The sequence below is a fragment of the Hipposideros armiger genome, unplaced genomic scaffold (assembly GCF_001890085.2).
Source record: "Hipposideros armiger isolate ML-2016 unplaced genomic scaffold, ASM189008v1 scaffold_29, whole genome shotgun sequence".
NCBI classification, from domain to species: Eukaryota; Metazoa; Chordata; class Mammalia; order Chiroptera; family Hipposideridae; genus Hipposideros; species Hipposideros armiger.
In genome coordinates this window covers 4,676,247-4,696,241 of record NW_017731379.1, presented here as the reverse complement: position 1 = coordinate 4,696,241, position 19,995 = coordinate 4,676,247, and the positions used below count along the sequence as shown (strand labels likewise).

Sequence of the window (19,995 nt, the reverse complement as noted above, 5' to 3'; positions counted from 1 at the left end):
AGGGCAGTGTCACTGGCCCTCATATGTGGGATCCGAACCGGGGCCCTCTGGCATCCCAAGCCAGTTCTTAACCATCGCGCCACTCGGCTGGCCCCATAATGTTTTTATTTGATTGAAATTGTCTTATATCAGAAGTGATGTGTGACACGGAGCTTTGACATGATGAAGGATGATTTTCGGCACACTTTAAAACATACTCTTAAACGTAGCTCACACCTTCCTGACTACACTGAACAAGTTGAAACTTGTCACATACTGTTATTATACTAAGGTTTGACATGCCGCTTTCCATATTGAAGATCCCCGTCTTTCTGTTGGATGGTACTTGGCAGCAGCATTCACCGTATTTTGTGATCACAACAGAAAGGTTCCATGTCACACATCGCTTTTGGTACAGCAATTTCTGTCAGATGAAAACATTACAGGGGCCGGCTGAGTGGCTCAATTGGTTAAAAGTTAGCTTAAGAGTGTGAGCTCTGAGCAACAGGGCAGCCGGTTTGATTTCCACATGTGTCAGTGACGCTGTGCCCGAGCTGAGCTGCCACTGAGCTGCCAACAGGTGGCAATGGCTCAGCTGGTGAGAGCACATGCCCCTAACAACAACACTGCCTGTTCGATGGTGGGCTACACTCGCCCGCAACTAAGACTGAGGCACCTTGAGCTCAGCTGCTGACTGGGTGGCTCAGTGGATAGAGCATGAGTGCTTAACAACAAGGCTGCTGGTTTGACTCCCGCATGGGATGGTGGCTACGCCCACCGGCAACTAAGATTGTAACACAACACGTTGAACTTAGAGGCCACGAGCTGCCGACGGGCAGCCAGATGGCGACTGGCGCCCTCCACAACTAAGATTGAAGAACAACAATGTGGCTGGTCCCCCTCCCTAATTTCCCAACATTGTTCCCCTCCCCCAATTCTCCAATTAAAAAAAAAAGAAAAAAAAGACATTACGGGGAGGGGGTTGGGGGAGGCAGCCAAGTGGCTCAGTTGGTTAAGAGCGCAAGCTCTTAGCAACAGGGTCGCCAGCTTGATTCCCACATGGGCCAGTGAGCTGCGCCCAAGCTGAGCTGCTGAGCTGCCAACAGGTGGCAGGATGGCTCTGCTGGTGAGAGCACGTGCTCCTAACAACAAGGTTGCTGGTTGGACCTCCACATGGGATGGTCGGCTACGTCTACCCGCAACTAAGACTGAACTCAGCACCTTGAGCTGAGCTGCCGTCCAGGTGACTCAGGAGATAGAGCGTGTGCTCTTAACAACAAGGCTGCTGGTTCGACTCCTGCATGGGATGGTGGCTAGGTCCACCCACAACTAATAGAATACAGCACTTTGAGCTGAGCGGTGCGACTGGACTTGGAGCTGAGCTTGCTGCATTCTCCACAATTAAGATTGAAGGACAACGATTTGGCTGTTCCCCTTCCCCAATTCCCCAATTCCCCAACACTATTCCCCTCCCTCAATTTCTCAACATGTTCCCCTCTCCCAATTTCCCTGTAAAATCTTTAAGAAAAATTATTTTGTGCCACTTTTAAACTTTAAAACGAGTAAAACGATGCTCTTTTTAAGGAACCTTATTTCAGTTGTGTTTGTATGGTTAGTACATGGAAACAATTAGGAAATATTGGTAACTCTACATTTGTTTATTTAAATGGGCTGTTTTTACATCACTCTTGGTAAGAAAAACTTGCAGGCAGAAACATTATATAGGCACATAAAGGTTGGAGTGAGTGTGGGTGACTTGCCAGAGAGGGTGGAGACTGCCTTGATCTTGAGCAGGAGTGTGAAGAATAGTGTGATAAAAATCTGCTGTACAGATGAGATGTTGCTAACCTTGGTTGTAGTCCTTTCCTCAAGAGTTGTAAAGCGTAGGAAGTAATATACCTGTGGGTTCAAGAATGAGTTGTAGCAAAGCGTGTTTTATGACATGGTATTATAACACAATCTGGGTATTAAATATTAACATGTTTTGAGAATAGTGGGGCAAAGGCAAATTATACTAAATACCATTAAGATTGAAAAAAAGAGGCCAATATAGACTCAGTCATTTATTTATCAGTTCATTCATTCAACAAGCATCTTCTTGATTTAACTATCTTTTGAGTGCCAACTATGTGTTATATATTTTAAAAACACAATTTAACACAGTTGCCTTGTTAGGTAGATATGTCATCACCCTTATTTTAAAGCCAAACTCAGATTTAGCAAATTTGTATAGTTAATAAACACAAGTCCAATTTATAAACTGTTGGAATCATTGATGTTGCTGTGTGATGTTTGTAACTGATGATCTGGCATGTTGTACATACTTGGCACTGTTGTCATAGTTGGCACTGTTGGCCATTATTTTGGGAAATAAAAGTTTGAAGGTCCCACGTATTGTCTGCTTTTACTCCCTTAGACTTCCTAGGTGGAACCAGAGCCATTACATATCCAGAGAACTCTGACATGAAAAATATTTTTGACTGAAAGGATGTGCTTGAGATAAATATGAGGAATTCTTTTTCTATTGTCTTTCATGTCTGCTGGCTTAGTGTTCAATTCATATTCCCAGACTAGAAATGATTTGCTACATATGATGTAGCCATTTTGAAAAATAGGTAAATCAACACCTCTTTTAAATTATTTTTTGAAAGATTAAAACTTGTTAAAGTACCTATCAAGAAAAAGAACTAATCATTATCCTTTGTGTTTGAACTGCTTGAGTTAAAGGGGAAATGTAAAATGATTTTTATGTTTCCTACTTTTAGTAGGGACTGAAAATTGCTTTGAATGTTTGTATGAATTTTTATAAATCAGTATTTTTTTCATTTCAAGGGTTATCATTTTGGTATAACACAACCATTGTCCTTTAGTTGTGCAGAAGGATTCATGACTGGATTTCAAATTAAAATATGAATTTGATTAGGTACAAAAAGCTCTACCTTTTTTCAGAGCTGCTGACATGAGTTCTTGAATCTCATTCATATTCTGTACTGTTTATCATACATATGTCTGGAAATCAAGGGTCCTTTAGGACGAACATCTTACATCCTTTGCTCTGATGGAGGGCTACTATAATAAAGACTGTTTATATATTTAGTTTGAGGCAGCGTTGCTTTTCCAGAGGAGACTGATTTATGCATTTTGTTCACTGGGCATAATAAATTTAAAGCCATAATTTCTTAGAATCAGGCAACTGTATTGGGCAAGAGACTTTAACAGTTATTCATGAAACAGTATAACTAAATTCCAGTAAGTATATGAAAAGGTCTTTAAGTAGCCTCCTTAGCCATGAAGACCATACAAATTAAAACTACAGTGTGAATCCCACTGGACACTCGCCAGAATGGCTGACACCAGCTGTTGGCAAGGCTGTAGAACAGGCAGAACTCTCCTACATTGCTGGTAGAAGTGTACATTGGTACAATCACTACAGAAAACTATTTTGTTAGAATCTACAAAATATGCACATATTTCTAATATAGAAGCAATGGCACTAGTATATACCTAAAAGACATGTTCACTAAACAAAATGTGCAAAAATATTCATAGCAGTATTCTTTATGACACTGTTTTAAAAATGGTAAAATCAAGACACACAACTATAAAACAGACATGAGTCATAAGTTTTATTTAACTCATTAATGAAATATTTGGCAAGTTGTTACCGCTGGTTCAAAGGAGGATCTGAAAAACAGATGCAGACAATTAGGAATGCTGATAGGAACTTAAGAGACGCAAACCTGGTTAATGTGCTATTGGGACTCAAGTGTGCTGCTTGGAATCACATTTTTACAGAGTGGAATTCAGTGGTGTTTCTACCAGACAAAACTCATTTGCATTTCTTTGGACAAGAGTCAATGCATTATTCTTAGTTTTCTATAACTTAACAGTATTGTAAAATAGCTAAAGGTCCCTATTGAATCAAATAACTCCAAAGGGCCCACTAGAGAAGCTTGGTAATCCGTTGAAAGAACACACAGTAATCTTTTCCCCATTCAAAAGTTTTTCACAATTTCCCCTGACATCTTAATAGCTCAAAACTAGATACAACCTAGAAGCCCATTAACACTAGAATGGATAAGTTACAGTATTTTCATATAGTGGAAATCTCTATAGGAATAGAAATTAAAAAACTACAATCATATGCAACAACCTAATGAATTTTGTAAGTATGTAATGTGGGAAATAAGCCATTCACAGGAGAGTACAGTAGTCCCCTCTTATCTGTGGTTTTGCTTTCTGCGGTTTTAGTTAGCTTTGGTCAACCTCAGTCTGAAAATATTAAATGGAAAGTTCCAGAAACAATTCATAAGTTTTACGTGGTGCACCATTCTGAGTGGAGTGATGAAATCTTGCACTGTCCTGTGCCATCCCATCCAGGAGGTGAATCATCCCTTTGTCCAATGTATTCATATTGTGTATGTGCGACCTATCCGTTAATCACTTAGTAGCTGGCTCGGTTATCAGAGAGAAAGAGAGAGAGAGAGAGACCACATTCACAAAATTTTTATTATAGTATATTGTTGTAGTTCTATTTCATTATTATTGTTGTTAATCTCTTACTGTACCTAATTTATATATGAAACTTTATCATAGGTATGTATTATAGGAAAAACCATATACATATGGTTTATTATAGAAAAAAACATTGCATATATACATATTTCCCCATGGCTAAGGGGGTGGGGGAACTACAGTGTATAGCATGTGATTCCATTTAAATAAACTTCAACAAGTAAAACTTCTATAAAGTAGTAGAAGTTCAGGATGATGGTTACAGTTATTCTTGAATTGGGTTTGTGACTGGGAAGGGGCGTGGAGGGACCTTCTGAGTGTCCATAATGTTCTGTTTCTAGATGCCTGTGCTAATAACAGAGGTGTATTAACATTGAAAATTTATTAGGCTGTATATGATTTATATATTATTTCTATGCCTGTTAACTTTCAATAAAGTTTGCTAAAAAGAATCAATTGCAGACCACAATTCTCCATTTGCCCATTGTCTAAAAGGGTAGTTTGGGGTGTAAATATGTATTCTTGTCCTAATTCTGTGTCATTGTAAAGCATTATTATTGTCCTTAATATTTAATTGAATTTTCTGTTTTGAAGTCAGATATGTTTGAAAAGTCATCAGGGTTTCAGAAACAAGTTTGGTTCTGAGGGCTAGATGACCTTCATTTGTTTTTACAATAGAATCCTCTAAAAGCGCTTATAAAGCTCTCCCACAACTTTTATAGCCTCTCTCTGTATGTATCATTGCCTCGGTTGTTATAATTTCCTTTTGCCTTAGATTGAGTTGTGAGATTCTAAACTTGTACTTTCCCCCCATCTTTTTTGGTTTGGTATGTAATTTGCATATTTTCACCATGCGAAAGCTATTTTCTATGGTTGGAAAAGATTTTTTTCCTACAGTGTGAACAAATCATTCTTTGTTCTCCTTATTGTGCCTCCAAACTGGTACGTCCGGTTTATGCTCCAAACAACAAAAGTCTGTCATCAGAAATTAAAATGCCAGTAAGAACAAAGGCAGAGACCCACGAGGAGCTATTGGAGAGGTTTCCTCCTCTCCCCAAGTAACTGCGGTTGTCAGGAAGGTGGAACATGGCTTGGTACACGCCTTCCTTGGAGTTCTACCCTTGTATTTATTGTTATTGTTGGTTTAAAAGTGATTTTACAGCTCCTGGTAATTCTATTCAGGATCTATAAAATCCTCATCTCTGAGATTCTTTGCCATTTTCAATAAACTTTTTTAAGAAACTGAAAAACTACTTTGAAAGCCTTTTAAAAAAGTTAATCAGTTTTGACACTCATTTATTTGAGAGCAGGATTACCAGTGAACATACTGTATAAAATTATTAGAGGCAGTTGAAAACGGCAGCCAAAGCAGAGCCTGGAAGGACGTACCTATTCTCTCTGCGCCCTTTTTAAAACATGCACGTTTTATCTGTATATACACTTTGTTAGCACTGTTCTTAAATAATATTTCAGCGTAGAATTTGCACCTACTAATAATTGGAGAGTTCTCTCTCCTCTGGGGAGTTTGACATCTGTGACTCACTTAGGATGCTTTAGAATTAGGCTTGTAACAATCTTGTTTTTAACATATTCACAAATATCTATAAATAGTGACTATAAATGTTTCTTCCCCTCTTCCTTCCCTTTGTTATAATTAAACAAAGCTTCTAGGACCTTAACTTAGAGGTAACGAAGGATAAGTAATGAATGTGAGGATGCATTTTATAATCAGTCATAATGTTTTTTCCTACTTGTTGCTGTACATGTAAAAGAGGGATTTAGAGTAGAAGCTTAGAATTGAATAGGGCATTTCGGTTTGTTTTGAAAGCCGTTACTCTGAAAAGCATTGTGTTCAGATTTCAAAATGTTTTTCTATATCAAAGTAAGCTCTTGCGTATTAATTCAGTGATAACAAACGTTTATTATATTGTGAGTATGCCAAGGCAGATTTGTTTTATTCTTTATTATGTAGTATAATTTAGCACAGCAGCTCTGTTAAATATGATTAAACTTTAAGGCTTTATTTAATAGAACCAAATGTTAAGTGCTAGACCTGTGGCATATGGAAATAATAGTACCGGGCAGTGGATTTTGTGTTAGACTACTATGATTTGTTATAGGTATAAACCTTATTTGTTATAGTGAGAAGTATTTTTATTACTCTGCATTATAATTTCAATGCAAGTTCTACAGTATTGTTTTATAATTTTTTTTTTACTTCTTTGTTAATAGAAATAGTATGTGTATAGAAGAATATTGCGTATCCATTGCCCCTCAGACAATTTATTTTCAACAAGTATATGACCTGGCAGCTTTGGAGAGGGCCAATAATACATCTGTAGTATAACTGGATTACATTAGTGATATACCTTTCAGTGAAAGTGTGCTTAAAATCCAAGATGGTGATTTTTTAGATTTCTGAGAATGTGTGATTACTGCTTTGGGTGGGAGGTTGAACAAAATGACTTTGTAAGGCTTTTTCTAGATTTTAAATTTTATTCTGTAATAATAAAATATGGACTTAAGAGCTTCGATATATAATGGCAATAGTTTTCAGTTACAAAATTAATGTTCGCAAAGGAATTTGTAGAGAGGAAAATTCTTAGTTAAGTATACTGAGTTTATAGCCTTAGTATGCTTAATTGGTGATAGGTGGTGCTATTGTTGCACAGTTAGTGCGAAGAGGCTAGCATTCCTCATATCTTCTGCATCCCAGTGCTATAGAGGGCTTTGCCATTGCAACCAATAAATAAGTTGTAATCATTTTTATAAGCAAAACGAATATGATGGCTCTGTAGGCATTACCATAATTTAACATTTATAAGAAACAAAAATATAGGTTGCAGCTTTAAATTCTGATAGAAGATGAAGATCTAAAAAAGTAGTTGATCTAAAAGGCAGCTCTACAGATTTATAATTTAATATTGGAAGATTTATAAGCCTTTCATAATGTATACACTGTTGATATTTTAAACTGCTTGTTTGGCAGGCCTATTTCAAAAAAATACCATCAGCATGTTTCCTCTATTGAATGTTTACCATTATTACATCTGTTGTAAGTTCTTGGGTATTTAGAACTAGTTGTATAGCATTTGCCATTTTCCCTACCTGATATTACATATTTCATCAAACACTTGACAATTATGAAAATGTATTGGGAACTTACAGTAGTCTGGAAAGCTTTCTTAACTATTTCTAATTTAAATGAGTTCAGTGCTTCAATTAGCGGCAAACTTTTCTCTTGAGCCACTAATTGTGAAAAACAATCGTTTTCACACTTGACACATATATATTAGCATTCCCTCTCACCTTTGGCTTGGTAGACTACTGTGCTCTTTATACCTGAGGAATAAATCTGATATGATTTAAAAAGAACAGACATTCATACGGTGTTTGATCTATGTGTATGATAAAAATGATGACATTTAAAGATGCTTACATATTACTTTTTTGTTCACAGAATATTGAAATTATAGAAGTATCTTTGAGGTCGTTTGGCACCTTTCCCATCTCAGTTTCTGAATGCAAAAGAACAGGCTTAGGGGAGGTGGGAGAAATGGGGAGATGTTGGTCAAAGAGTACAAAGTTGTGTCATGTAGTACGAATACGTCTAGAGATCTAATGTTCAGGCATGATGACTATAGTTAATAATACTGTATTGAATACTGGGAAAATGCTAAGAGAGTAGATTTCAGGTGTTCTCATCACACAGAAAGGGTAACTCTCAGGGGATGGCTGCAGTAATCATTTCACTATGTATATGTATATCAAACCACCCCATCGTACACCTTAAATATATACAATTTTTATTAAAAATATATTTGAAAAAGAAAAAACAATATAGGTTTATAGAGTTCAAATAATTTACTCAAGGTGGTTAACAGCTAGCTATTATAGAACCATAACCAATACCTAGCTCATTCACATTTCATTTCAGTGTTCTTTACGATATGTTTTGCTTTTTCTCATTTACAACATATTTGTGAAAGTTCCTACAACATTTTCAAAATACTAAGAATATTTATCTTTTTTCTTACATGGAAAACTGAATACTAATGAAAATCATAGTTGCTTTGCTCTAAAATGGAAGGCAGTCATGCAGGAACTGAACAGACAGTAATTTATTAAAGATAAAATAATAGCCTTCTAGAACAGACCATTTATTTTTCTATTTATATCAAGTATATGCTGTTATAATTTTCTACAAGTATTTATGATAATTTAAGATGTATTTAATGTGTATGATCAACCATAAATGTGTATGAGTGAATGCGTGTATGTGTGTGTGTATACGTATATTACATTGGAGACAATAAATTATGATAACATTTAGGAGACCTTGTTTTTGTACAATAATATTCTGACTTGTGTTTTCATTTAACGAACCTTTTTCTGTCTTCTCATGCAGATCAGTGGGGAAGCACAGGAGCTCTTTTCTGTCCGAAATGGCCCAGTTCGAGCTGCTCGAATCTTGCCTGCGCCACAGTTTGGTGAGTGTAGCCCCGAAGAAGAAACAAATCATTCAGAAAGTTTCTCTTTTATTGGTCTTGGACTACAGACAGCAAGAATGATAACTAAAGTCTGTTTTCCTCCAAGTGTCCATTCCCCTCCTCTCCTCCCCCTAAGATAAACTCTTAGTTCTGTCAGTTGAGATGGAAATAGGTAATCTTAACCATTTCAATATGGCCATTCACTTTCTGCTGTGGTTTTGATTTATCTTCATCCTCTTTGATCTTGATTTAGCCTCTGACTTGGCTGGCTCTTTCTTGAAGCCCTCTTCTCTCTTGGTTTTCATGGCATCGCTGTTCCCAGATCCCTTCCTTGCTGACTGTGCCGCTTTTGTTATGTTTCTGGTTTAGCTTTCTTCTGTGGGTATTCCCCACATCTCTGTTGTTCTTGTGTCTTTGCGCTTCTTCTCAGTTATAATTACTACCTTGGAAAGCTTGGTTTTCACCATTATCTTGATTGTAGATGAGTCTGCTGTCTGCCTTTCCAGCTATGTCAGAAGTACAGTTTCTGGCTTTTGACCTTGGATTGCTGCTTTAATAATGAATACTTCTTAATGTTGTATTTAAATATCATGTGTTTTATTTTTATTAAAAAAAATCAAATACATGTTTAAAATTAAACCTGCTTATTTGGATGCCTAAATAACTCCTGACTCTTTAATGACCTCAGCTTTCTGAAGGTTGTATTTTCTCATTTACTTGTCCATGTTCACTCACTGTTTTTGCAAGTGCACTAAAAAACAATTCACAGTAACATTATTTGCATACTTAAAAATCTTTTTAAAAAGAGGATATTAAAATATTTTAATTCTGTTATGTTTTTACAGTTTATCCAGAAGTTGGGAAATTTTCCTTATAATACTGCTTGTAGCAGTTAATTCTCTAGATTGGTGAGAGTGATGTTTATTAAAACTTACTACCCATGTGCATTTTGCACTTACCATGTGCATAAATAATGTTAGAGATTAATGTAGTGATTAAATCTGTTTATTTGGAATGGGAAGGGTGGTGATAGTAAGCAACAATATCTTGAAGTCATGTGGAGATTTTTCTCCTTGTTATTAAACTATATGACATATACATATCTTAGCTTTGTCTGTCTCTTGTTTGCACTTTCTCTTGCTCTATTTTCTGTTGCATTTTTGCTTTGTTGAAATCTTTTGACAAAGAAGGTAGAACATTCTTTTCTGGAAGGTTTTTAGAATAGCTAGCTTTCTCTTTGCATGGTTGGAATCAAGGAGAATTCTAAAGGACCCTACTACATCTTTGTTTCTTTTGTGTGTAATTCACAGAGATTTTTCTCCTTTCATGTCGTTTATGAAGCTCTTTGGTTTATGCAAGTTATTAATGTTCAACTTTTCTCAACTTTTACTTTGGGCAGAAATACTTCATGAGAGAGTATAAAGCTATACAATTAATGTTGCTAGTAGAATTTGAGTATGTCTAATTTGTCTAATTAAAAAAAAAGGCTCCTCCACTACTGTAATATACTTACTTTTGAAAATATTAGATTCAAAATAAAATGTCACATAGCTCAATGTTCTGTTATGACTTGCAAAAATTATGTGTCTCTTATTGTATTGGATTAATTTTTTACATTTGTTTTTATCAAAGTTATATATGCAACTGATCACATAAAATTTGTAATGGAAAAAAAAGTAAGCCATTCTTCTCTTTTCCCAATTTTGCTCTGTGTGCTCATTTTGATGGAATACGTCCTTAAGAAGCTTCCTGAAAAAGGATGTGTGGTAGATCTTGTTTGTCTGGCAGTGTCTTTATTCTTCTTTAATTCTTGATTGATAATTTGGTTGGGTAACAAATGCTTATTTGTAGATAATGTTACTTCAGAATTTTGAAGGCATTGGTTTAGTAATATGTTTGAAGAGTCTGAAGCCATTTTGATACCTTTCTCTTTGTATATGGCTTGTTTTTCTCTCTGGAAGCTAGTAGAATGTTGGCTTTGTTCCCAGTGTTCTCAAACTTTGCACTTTTGTTTCTTGGTTCACACATTGTCCTGGGCCCCTTCATTATGGAAATGTGTACATAATTTTTAGAAAATTTCTAAAACTAGTTTTTTTTTGGAAAAGATTTTATTGGGGAATTGGGGGAGGAGAACAGCGTTGGGGAATCGGGGAAGGGGAACAGACAAGTTGCTGTCCTTTTGTTCTTCAGTCTAGTTGTGGAGGACGTTGCTTCACTGGCCCATGTTGGTATTATCATTGCGCTCTTCTCGGGTGAAGCAGATCAGTCGCTGGCCTCGGGACGGCCACTCATGACGGCTCTTGGCAGCTCACACTGGCTGCCAGCTGTTCACGCTGGCTGCCAGCCACACATAGTAGCTTATGGCAGCCCACTGCAGCAGGGGCTGCAGCCTATGCCGTCGCCTCACGGCAGCCCAGCTCCAGGTCAAGCTGTTTTTCACCATCTTAGCTGTAGAGGGCAGTGTCACTGGCCCCCATATGGGATCCGAACCAGGTCCCTGCTGCTCAGAGCTGGCGTCCCAAGTCAGCTCTTAACCAATGCGCCACTCGGCCAGCCCTAAAACTAGTTTTTGATGATTTTTTTCTCATAAGTATTTTTTTTTAATTCTCTCTTTCTGGTACTTGTATTATTTGGCTGCTACACCCCCTAGAATGATTAATTAAAAAAATAATTTATTATCTGTTCTTTTGGGAGACTGTCTTAATGTGGATTATTATCTCTAATGTTGAGTCATTCTTTTCTGCTGTCATGTTTTTCTTTTTTTCTTGTCATGTTTTTCTTATCCTCACCTTCTGAAGCCCAACACCTCCTTCCCTCCTTCCCCCTACTCCTCCCTCCTGTCCTTTCTCCCCTCCCCGCCTCTCCCCCCTCTTTCTGTCGTTTACATATAAGTATTGCCAACTAGAATCCAGTGATATATAAAAAGAATTATACATCAGGACCAAGTAAAGAATATTCCAGGACTACGAGGTTGATTAACATTTGAAAAACAATCAGTGCAAGTTGCCATATCAATAGAATGAAGAAGAACACCCATATGTTCATCTCACTAGAAGTGGAAAAAACCTTTGACAAAATTTATTAGCCATTTATGATGAACAAAAACTTGTAGCAAATTAGGAATAGGAAGAAATATCATTAGTATGATAAAGATTATAAAAAAGTCTACAGTCAACATCACAACAAATAGTGATATTTTAAATACTTTCCTGATGAGTTTGGGATGGCCTGTATCACAACTTCTATTTACCATTGAATGTAAGTCCTAGCAATTACAGTAAGGCAAGAAAAATAAATAAATGGTGTAAATATTAGAAAGAAAGATGTATAAAATTGTCTATTCATAGAGGACTTGCTTGTATATATTGAAAATACAAAGAAATCCACAAACTGTTAGAATTATTAATAAGTGAAGTTAACAGAATTGCTGCATACCAGGTTTCTTGAGTGTTTGGTGAAGATCTCCTCACTGTGTATTTTTCTAGCATCATTTTCAGCCACCCTTAATCTTTGGTGTTTTGTGAAGATCCCCTTTGTATTTTTCCAGGATCATTTTCTGCCACCCTTAACCATTGTCCCTTTTCCCCCCTTCCCCCGCTTCCATGCCTCCACAACTCTCCTTTGTGATAGTTGTACTGAACTACTTTCATTTCTTCTAATGATCCATCTTCTTTTTTTGCAGCCATTTTCATTGGCTTATTTTGTTTTCTAGAATACTCATATCCTTCCAACACTTCTCATTCCTTATCCAATGTCAGAAGTATGTGTTCCCATAGGACTTATTATTTTTTTAAATTTTAGTTGCTCATTTGGTTTTTACTTGCTAGACTTGTAGGCTGTTTTTGTATCTTTAGTGCCTCACAGAGTACTTGATACAAGGTGTTAATAACTTTGTTGAATGTTACTGTGTGGTATAATGTTTTGAAAATTATGAGCTAGAAGAAAAGCAGGTTCCTTTTTTGTAGATGTTTCTGTGGAAATTCTGTCCCCTAAAACTGAAAAACCAAAGGATTTGTATACGCTCTTAATCCCACAGCAGGTCATCATTGGTATTTACTCATCAGCATAGTTTGTGCTTCCTTACTTCTTCATGGTCACTGTCAATAATTGATTATGTTCTTAGTGAACTTAAACCTGCTTCAGAATACAATGTTTCAGAAAGCTATGACCAATCAATTGATATTCTTTTTTCAGGTAAAAATTGTTACTATCTTTCAAATCTTTCTAGAACTTAATTATACCTAAAGTAAATTCTTACTTTGTACTGTCAGTAGCCATTGTGGTTTTTAGTATGTCAAAGATCACCTGGGAAATAAAAATATATCAATATGTATGTTTTAATATGCAAGTTAAAAATTTTATATGATTATAGAATTTGTGCTAATAATGGTTATTTCCCAGGAGTGGCATAGAGGAAATTTTCACTTTGATATGTTTTTAATTTTTTAAAGATCATGTAATTCTAACCAGTTAAAATATTCATTATAAAAACTCAAGAACTACTGAAATGTAGAAAGTGAAAATTCACATGATCCTTTGTTATTAGAGATAAACCCATGTTACCTTTTTACCTTCTTTTCTTCCTTCCCCCACATACTGAGTGTGTATTAACAGCTTAGGTAGGGTATACAGTTCCAGATTTTTTTCCCTTAACCTTTGACACTTGCATGAGATTCAATTGTAGTAGTATGTCCGGGCCAGATTCAGATTCTTTACATGTATTACATGTATTAAGTTGTGTGTGTACAAGTGCTCACATGTATTTTTTTTCATAACTTTATATTGTGAATATGTTTTAATTTCAAAACTTATAAATTTCTTTCAACATGGCCAAAAATTATGTATCATTCCATTGTATGAACATTTATATTAATTTAAAGTTTTTCCCTATGACAGGTTATGTTGTTATACGTTTTCATATATGTACATTAAAATATACAAGAATTATTTTTTAGGATAACTTAGAATTCTTAGAAATTCCTTGGTCAAAGAATATGTACTGTGAAATTTGATACATGTTGTAAAACTCTCAGAGAGATTATACCCACCTCTATACATGAGAATTGCTTTTTCTGCAATTCTGTCCTCTACTAGCTATTGTGAATCTTTTTTTGGCTCTACCTATCTGATGAAGGAAATCCTCTTTATTCATAATTTTTTTGGTCTTTGAGTGCTAGGGAGACTGGAAAATCTTCATATTTTTGCCACTTATTCTAATTAATACCATGCTTGTTTATACCCTTTCCATATTGATTTAAGCTTTTTACTAGATTAGTGATATATTATTATGGATATGTGTCTTATATACTTCATATGTAATTTGCCATTTGTCTTATTATTTGGTGAAATCTATAATTTTTTTTGTGATATGTCTTAGTTCCATGCAAAGAAAATCTTTGCATAAATTTTAAATCATGACTCCCCTTGAAAGTTGAATTAAAAAATTCTTTTGTTATTCGTTTTCTTATTTTAAAAATTATATTTCTTGATTGTTCTTTGCCAACCTCTAATTTTCAGGTTTTTTTTTTCTTTTTGTTTGGGGGGGGAAATTTCTCCTTTATTACCATCCTCCTCTACTATAATGTGTCTTTTGAAGTCACAGGAACAGTGTGTTCTATGTAGTGTCTTAATAATATGTGGAATATGAGTGGTGCACCAAAATGAATTTATTCACTATTTTACAAAAGAGAAACTAGAACTTTACTGTTGTGTAAAGTCTTTTTTTCATCATTTGTCAGTGACCGGATGAATAACACTGTTTTTTTATTTTTATATTTTTAAGGTTTTTATTGGGGAATTGGGGAAGGGGAACAGTTTTGGGGAATGGGGGAAGAGGAACAGCCAAGTTGTTGTCCTTCAGTCTTAGTTGTGGAGGGTGTAGCTAGCTCAGCTTCAAGTCCAGTTGCCATCCGGCTGCCTGTTGGCAGCTCATGGCTGCTCAACTCAAGATGCCATGTTCAATCTTTGTTGTGGGGGGGCGCCTCAGCCCACCATCCCATGCGGGAGTTGAACCGGCAACCTTGTTGTTAGAAGCACGTTCTCTCACCAGCTGAGCCATCCTGCCACCTGTTGACAGCTCAGTGGCAGCTCAGCTCGGGTGGCACAGGCCCATGTAGGAATCGAACCGGCGACCCTGTTGCTCAGAGCTCGCGCTCTTAACCAACTGAACTACTCGTCTGGCCCATGATAACAGTTTTTGACTCTTAGTAGAGTTTGTAATTCTATTAGGAATTATATTAGGCACGTGCTCATGCTATTTACTTATTGCTTATGGAGAAGAATGATCACTTTAGCCTTGAACCTGAACCAGATGTTTTAGAAATACAGGTTCAACCCTATTCGTTATCTTTAGGAGTGCAGTGTACTGAACTTTCTCCATATAAGAATGTTTAGGAACAAATTCTTATAAGTTAGGAACTTTATTCTGAGAATAGATGGACTCTTTGGAGATATAATATCCTCAGGTGTCTATGAGCCAGTTTTCTGGTACTCATCAAAAACATTGGAAAGCTGAGCCGGTGTAGTGGCGTATTGGTTAAGAGTTGTCTTGGGACGCTGGCTCTGAGCAGCAGGGTCCCGGTTCGGATACCACATGAGGGCCAGTCATGCTGCGCCCTCTATAGCTAGGATGGTGAACAACAGCTTGACCTGGAGCTGGGCTGCCCGTGAGTCACCAGTGACAGTGTGGGCTACAGTTAAGCTGGCCGGCAGCTGGCATGAACTTTGGTGAGCTGCCGTGAGCCGCCGTGAGTCGCCGTGAGCAGTGTCCAATGGTCAGCGAGCGACTGCCTCACCCGGGAAGAGCGCAATGATAATACCAACATGGGCCAGTGAAGCGACGTCCTCCACAACTAGACTGAAGAACAAAAGGGCAGCAACTTGTCTGTTCCCCTTCCCCGATTCCTCAATGCTGTTCCCATCCCACAATTCCACAATTAAGAAAAAAAAAATTAAAAAAAAACCCCAAACAAAAGAACATTGGGTAGCCAACTTCGTGTGTTTCTTCTAGATTATTTCATTTGACTTACTGCTGAAAAGGTATTATTATTTTTCATTCTGTTCTGTTATGCAAGGAATTTGCAATTTCACATCTCAAAATATTAAAAGGTTTAAAAAATTCCTAAGATCCAACCCAATTTTTTCTATTAAGAGTATAAATACCAAGTATTTTCTGAAGCTTGTAATATTGTAAACAGCCCAGCCATGCAGTAAAAAATATTAATCATTGTTGTTTTTTAATGATATGAATGGCTGAAGTTATTTTTCTAGAAACAAACATGAGCAGAACAACTTTAGAGTTATAATTAAACTTTTTCTCATTTGCATATGTTTTTTAAAATTTTTAAATAGGTGTTGAGTTTTCATTATTTACCTTAAGATACAACTACTTGTTTCATGCTTTTCAAACAACTTGAATGTGGTTTTTATCATGTTCAATGAAGAGCTGTTTGATTTTTCGGCTATATGAACTCAGAAATTCTGATGAACTTCTCCAGAAGGGTTTGCTGTACATTTTATTTCCTGTAAAATTTTAATGATTATGGTTAAACAAGTAAATCCTACACAGACACACACATAGACACACAGACACACAGACAGAGACAGAGACAGAGAGAGAGACAGAGAAAGAGAGAGACTTTCAGCCAGAGAGAGAGAGAGAGAGAGAGAGAGAGAGAGAGAGAGAGAGANAGAGAGAGAGAGAGAGAGAGAGAGAGAGAGAGAGAGACAGAGAGACAGACAGAGAGACAGACAGAGAGAGAGACAGAGAGAGAGTGAGAGTGTGTCAGCCAAAACACTAGCAACCTTCTAAAAGTAGGCCAACTGACATTTGCTTACACTCGTCACCAGTATTTTGCAAAGAGGAAACAGGCTTATTGACATTTTAAATGGTCAAACTATGAGATTTAGGGCTTCCCTAATGTTTTCTGCTCTAATTGCTTATTAGTTTGCCTTGTGTGTGTGTGTGTGTTTGTTTTTTTGTTTGTTTGTTGTTTACATAACACCTCATCTTTATCACTGGGGCTTTTACTACTTGGGATAATTTAGGTTTTTACAAAATTTTGCTAAGCCTGTGACATAAGTAAACAATAACTGGGGAAACGTATATTCTGTTCCTCTTAAATTTCTTTAATGTTTTTGGCCAGAGAAATAGTGTTTCTAAGGGAGAAAGTTTTAGATGTGCTGCTTTTTTAGTTTTTTAGTTTTTGCGATGTCATGGGGTTGAATTTGGGAAATGGATCTAAGAGTATTCTCAGTGTATATCTATTTGAACCCTGTAATCAGGGACTTTTCCTATGAGGACTATAGTGAGAGGGAAGTATACTGAACAGAAAAGAGAGGGAATAAATTTATAAATCAAGTGAATAATAACGCTTGATATTTTTCACGTGAATTCTGCGTTGATTATATGCATTAAAACCACTTTACCACTATCCTGCAAGGTGAGGACCATTACCCTATTTTGCAGGTGAGGAGACTGAAAGCTCAAAGACGTTAAGGTGACTGGCATTAAGACACATAGTTGATAAGTGGTGGAGCTGGAATTTGAACTTTAAAGCTATCTTTTTCACCACTTAGGCTTCACTGTTTCTCAGAATATAATTCTTCCAATATTACAGGGTAACACACCAAATCCAGGAGATTCTAGGCTATGTTTCTGCAGAAATCAAACATTGAAATGTGTAAAAAATAGCTCAGTTTGTCCATATTTTCTTCTGTTTCGAAGGTCTGAAATATCTTTAATTGCCCTAGTGTTTTCATTGTTCTTGAAGTCGTTGGTTGTTTAGTCTAAGGGTGAAGAGCAATGAAAATAGTCAATATGGGGACCAATACATAGAAAAGCCATTATCTTACATAACTACATTTAAAATTTTAAGCTGTCAGGATAAGGTATGTCACATAGACAGCTGTAGTCTATTCAAGTTACGTTCACCCTAAATTAAATCAACCGTTTAAAAGAAATGTTGGTTCCCTTTTATAGGATTTGGTATAAACTATTAAAAGTACTTCAAAAGGGGTAGTGACAGATATCTGGAATCAGATAAAAACAAAGGTGTAACATGAAGCAACTAAATTACTTGTGAGCTTAATGATTCTGACCCAAATAAACAGACTTGTAATGGAGATGCTGATTATTATCAGTGCAGCTTAAATGCTTTTGACCGGAGAATTGTAAAGAAGAATGTAGGTATCTTAGTGAATTGGATATGTTGTGGTCTTGGAAATCTGTGTTCATTAATCATAACACATTTCCAAGGTGTGAAAGTGAAAACTCATTTTCTAAGTAATAGTGATTTTAAGTTAAGTTTTTAAAAACAACTCAGCTTTATTGAGAAAAATTTACATACAATGAAACAGATCAATTTTAAGTATACAATATGAGTTTTGCCAGATGGATATAGTTATGTAACTACTACCACAATTAAGACAGACTGACTGTAGTAAGTCCCCTTGTCCACTAAATATACCCACTAAAATGGCTATAAACAGAAAACCAGGTAATAACAAGTGTTGGTGAGGATGTGGACTAATTGGAAGTCTCATATAGGTTGATGAGAATGTAAGATAGAACAGCCATGGGAAAACAGCTTGGCAATTCCTTAAAATGTTAAATATGGCCATATGACCCACCAGTTCCGCTCCTCAGTGTGTAAACGATAAAAATGAAAATATCCGTCTACACAAAAATTTGCACATGAATATTTATAGCAGCATTATTCATAATAAGCCAAGAAGTGAAAACAACCCAAATGTCTATCAACTGATAAACAAAATGTGGTATAACCATTCAGTGGAATAGTATTTGGACATTAAAAATGAAGCAACCACCAACGATGTTACCCTCCCCCAATTCCCCAATTAAAAAAAAAATCTAAAAAAAAAAATGAAGCAATCACTAATATGATTTAAGTCAGTATTGTGTCTGCCTTTCTCGAATTTGAAAAGATGGAGTGTATAACGTTCATATTCACTTGGCTTCTTTCACTTCACATAATACTTTTAGAGAACGATGTATGTTTTTGTATGTTTCAGTTTATTCCTTTTTAAACATTTCTGAGGAGCATTCCATTGTCTGGATATACTATAATTTGGTTTTCCTTAAGTCACCAATGAATGGACATTTGGATTGTCTCCAGTTTTGTCTGTTATGCATAAAGCTGCTGTAAATAGTTGCTTGTGGATATATGTTTTCATTTTTCTTGAGTCAGTTATTTAGAAGTGAGAATACAGGGTCATATAATAAGTGTAGGCTTAACTTTGTAAGAAATAGCCAAACTGTTTTCCAAAGTGGATATATTGTTTTTCATTCCTACCAGTAATGTTCCAGTTTCCTTAATGACTAATGATATTGATCATCTTTTCTTGTGCTTAATTGCCATTTTATTTTTATAAAATGTTGAAATCTAGTGCCCGTGTTTTTTGTTTTGTTTTGTTTTGTTTTGTTTTAAAGATTTTATTGGGGAATCGGGGAAGGGGAACAGACAAGTTGCTGTCCTTTTGTTCTTCAGTCTATTTGTAGAGGATGTCGCTTCACTGGCCCATGTTGGTATTATCATTGTGCTCTTCCTGGGTGAGGCAGTCGTTCACCAGGCATTGATGGCCGCTCACAGTAGCTCACGAAAGCGCACACCAGCTGCCAACCAGCCCCACTGCAGCCTATGCCGTCACTAGAGACTCACAGCAGCCCAGCTCCAGGTCGAGCTGTTGTTCACCATCTTAGCTGTAGAGGGCAGTGTCACTGGCTCTCATGTGGGATCCGAACCCTGGTCCTGCTGCTCAGAGCTGGTGTCCCAAGCCAATTCTAAACCAATGCACCACTCGACTGACCCAGAAGTTTTTATTTTTATTTTATTTTATTTATTTTTTATTTATTTTATTTATTTTTTTTAGATTTTTAAAAAATTTTTATTGGGTAATTGGGGGGATGGAAACAGTGCTGGGGAATTAGGGGAAGGGGAACAGACAAGTTGCTGTCGTTTTGTTCTTCAATCTAGTTGTGGAGGACGCTGCT

At 36.3% G+C, this 19,995-nt stretch overlaps 1 protein-coding gene across 12 annotated transcripts in view; it reads left to right on the top strand.

The window, feature by feature from the left end:
- BCAS3 (BCAS3 microtubule associated cell migration factor) overlaps positions 1-19,995 on the top strand; it is a 574,404-nt gene that overhangs the window by 47,165 nt on the left and 507,244 nt on the right. For all 12 annotated transcript variants that reach the window (XM_019636670.1, XM_019636667.1, XM_019636663.1 and 9 more), the window contains exon 6: positions 8,903-8,984. In XM_019636670.1, the coding sequence (XP_019492215.1) occupies positions 8,903-8,984 (82 nt within the window). The remainder of the gene's footprint in view (positions 1-8,902; positions 8,985-19,995) is intronic.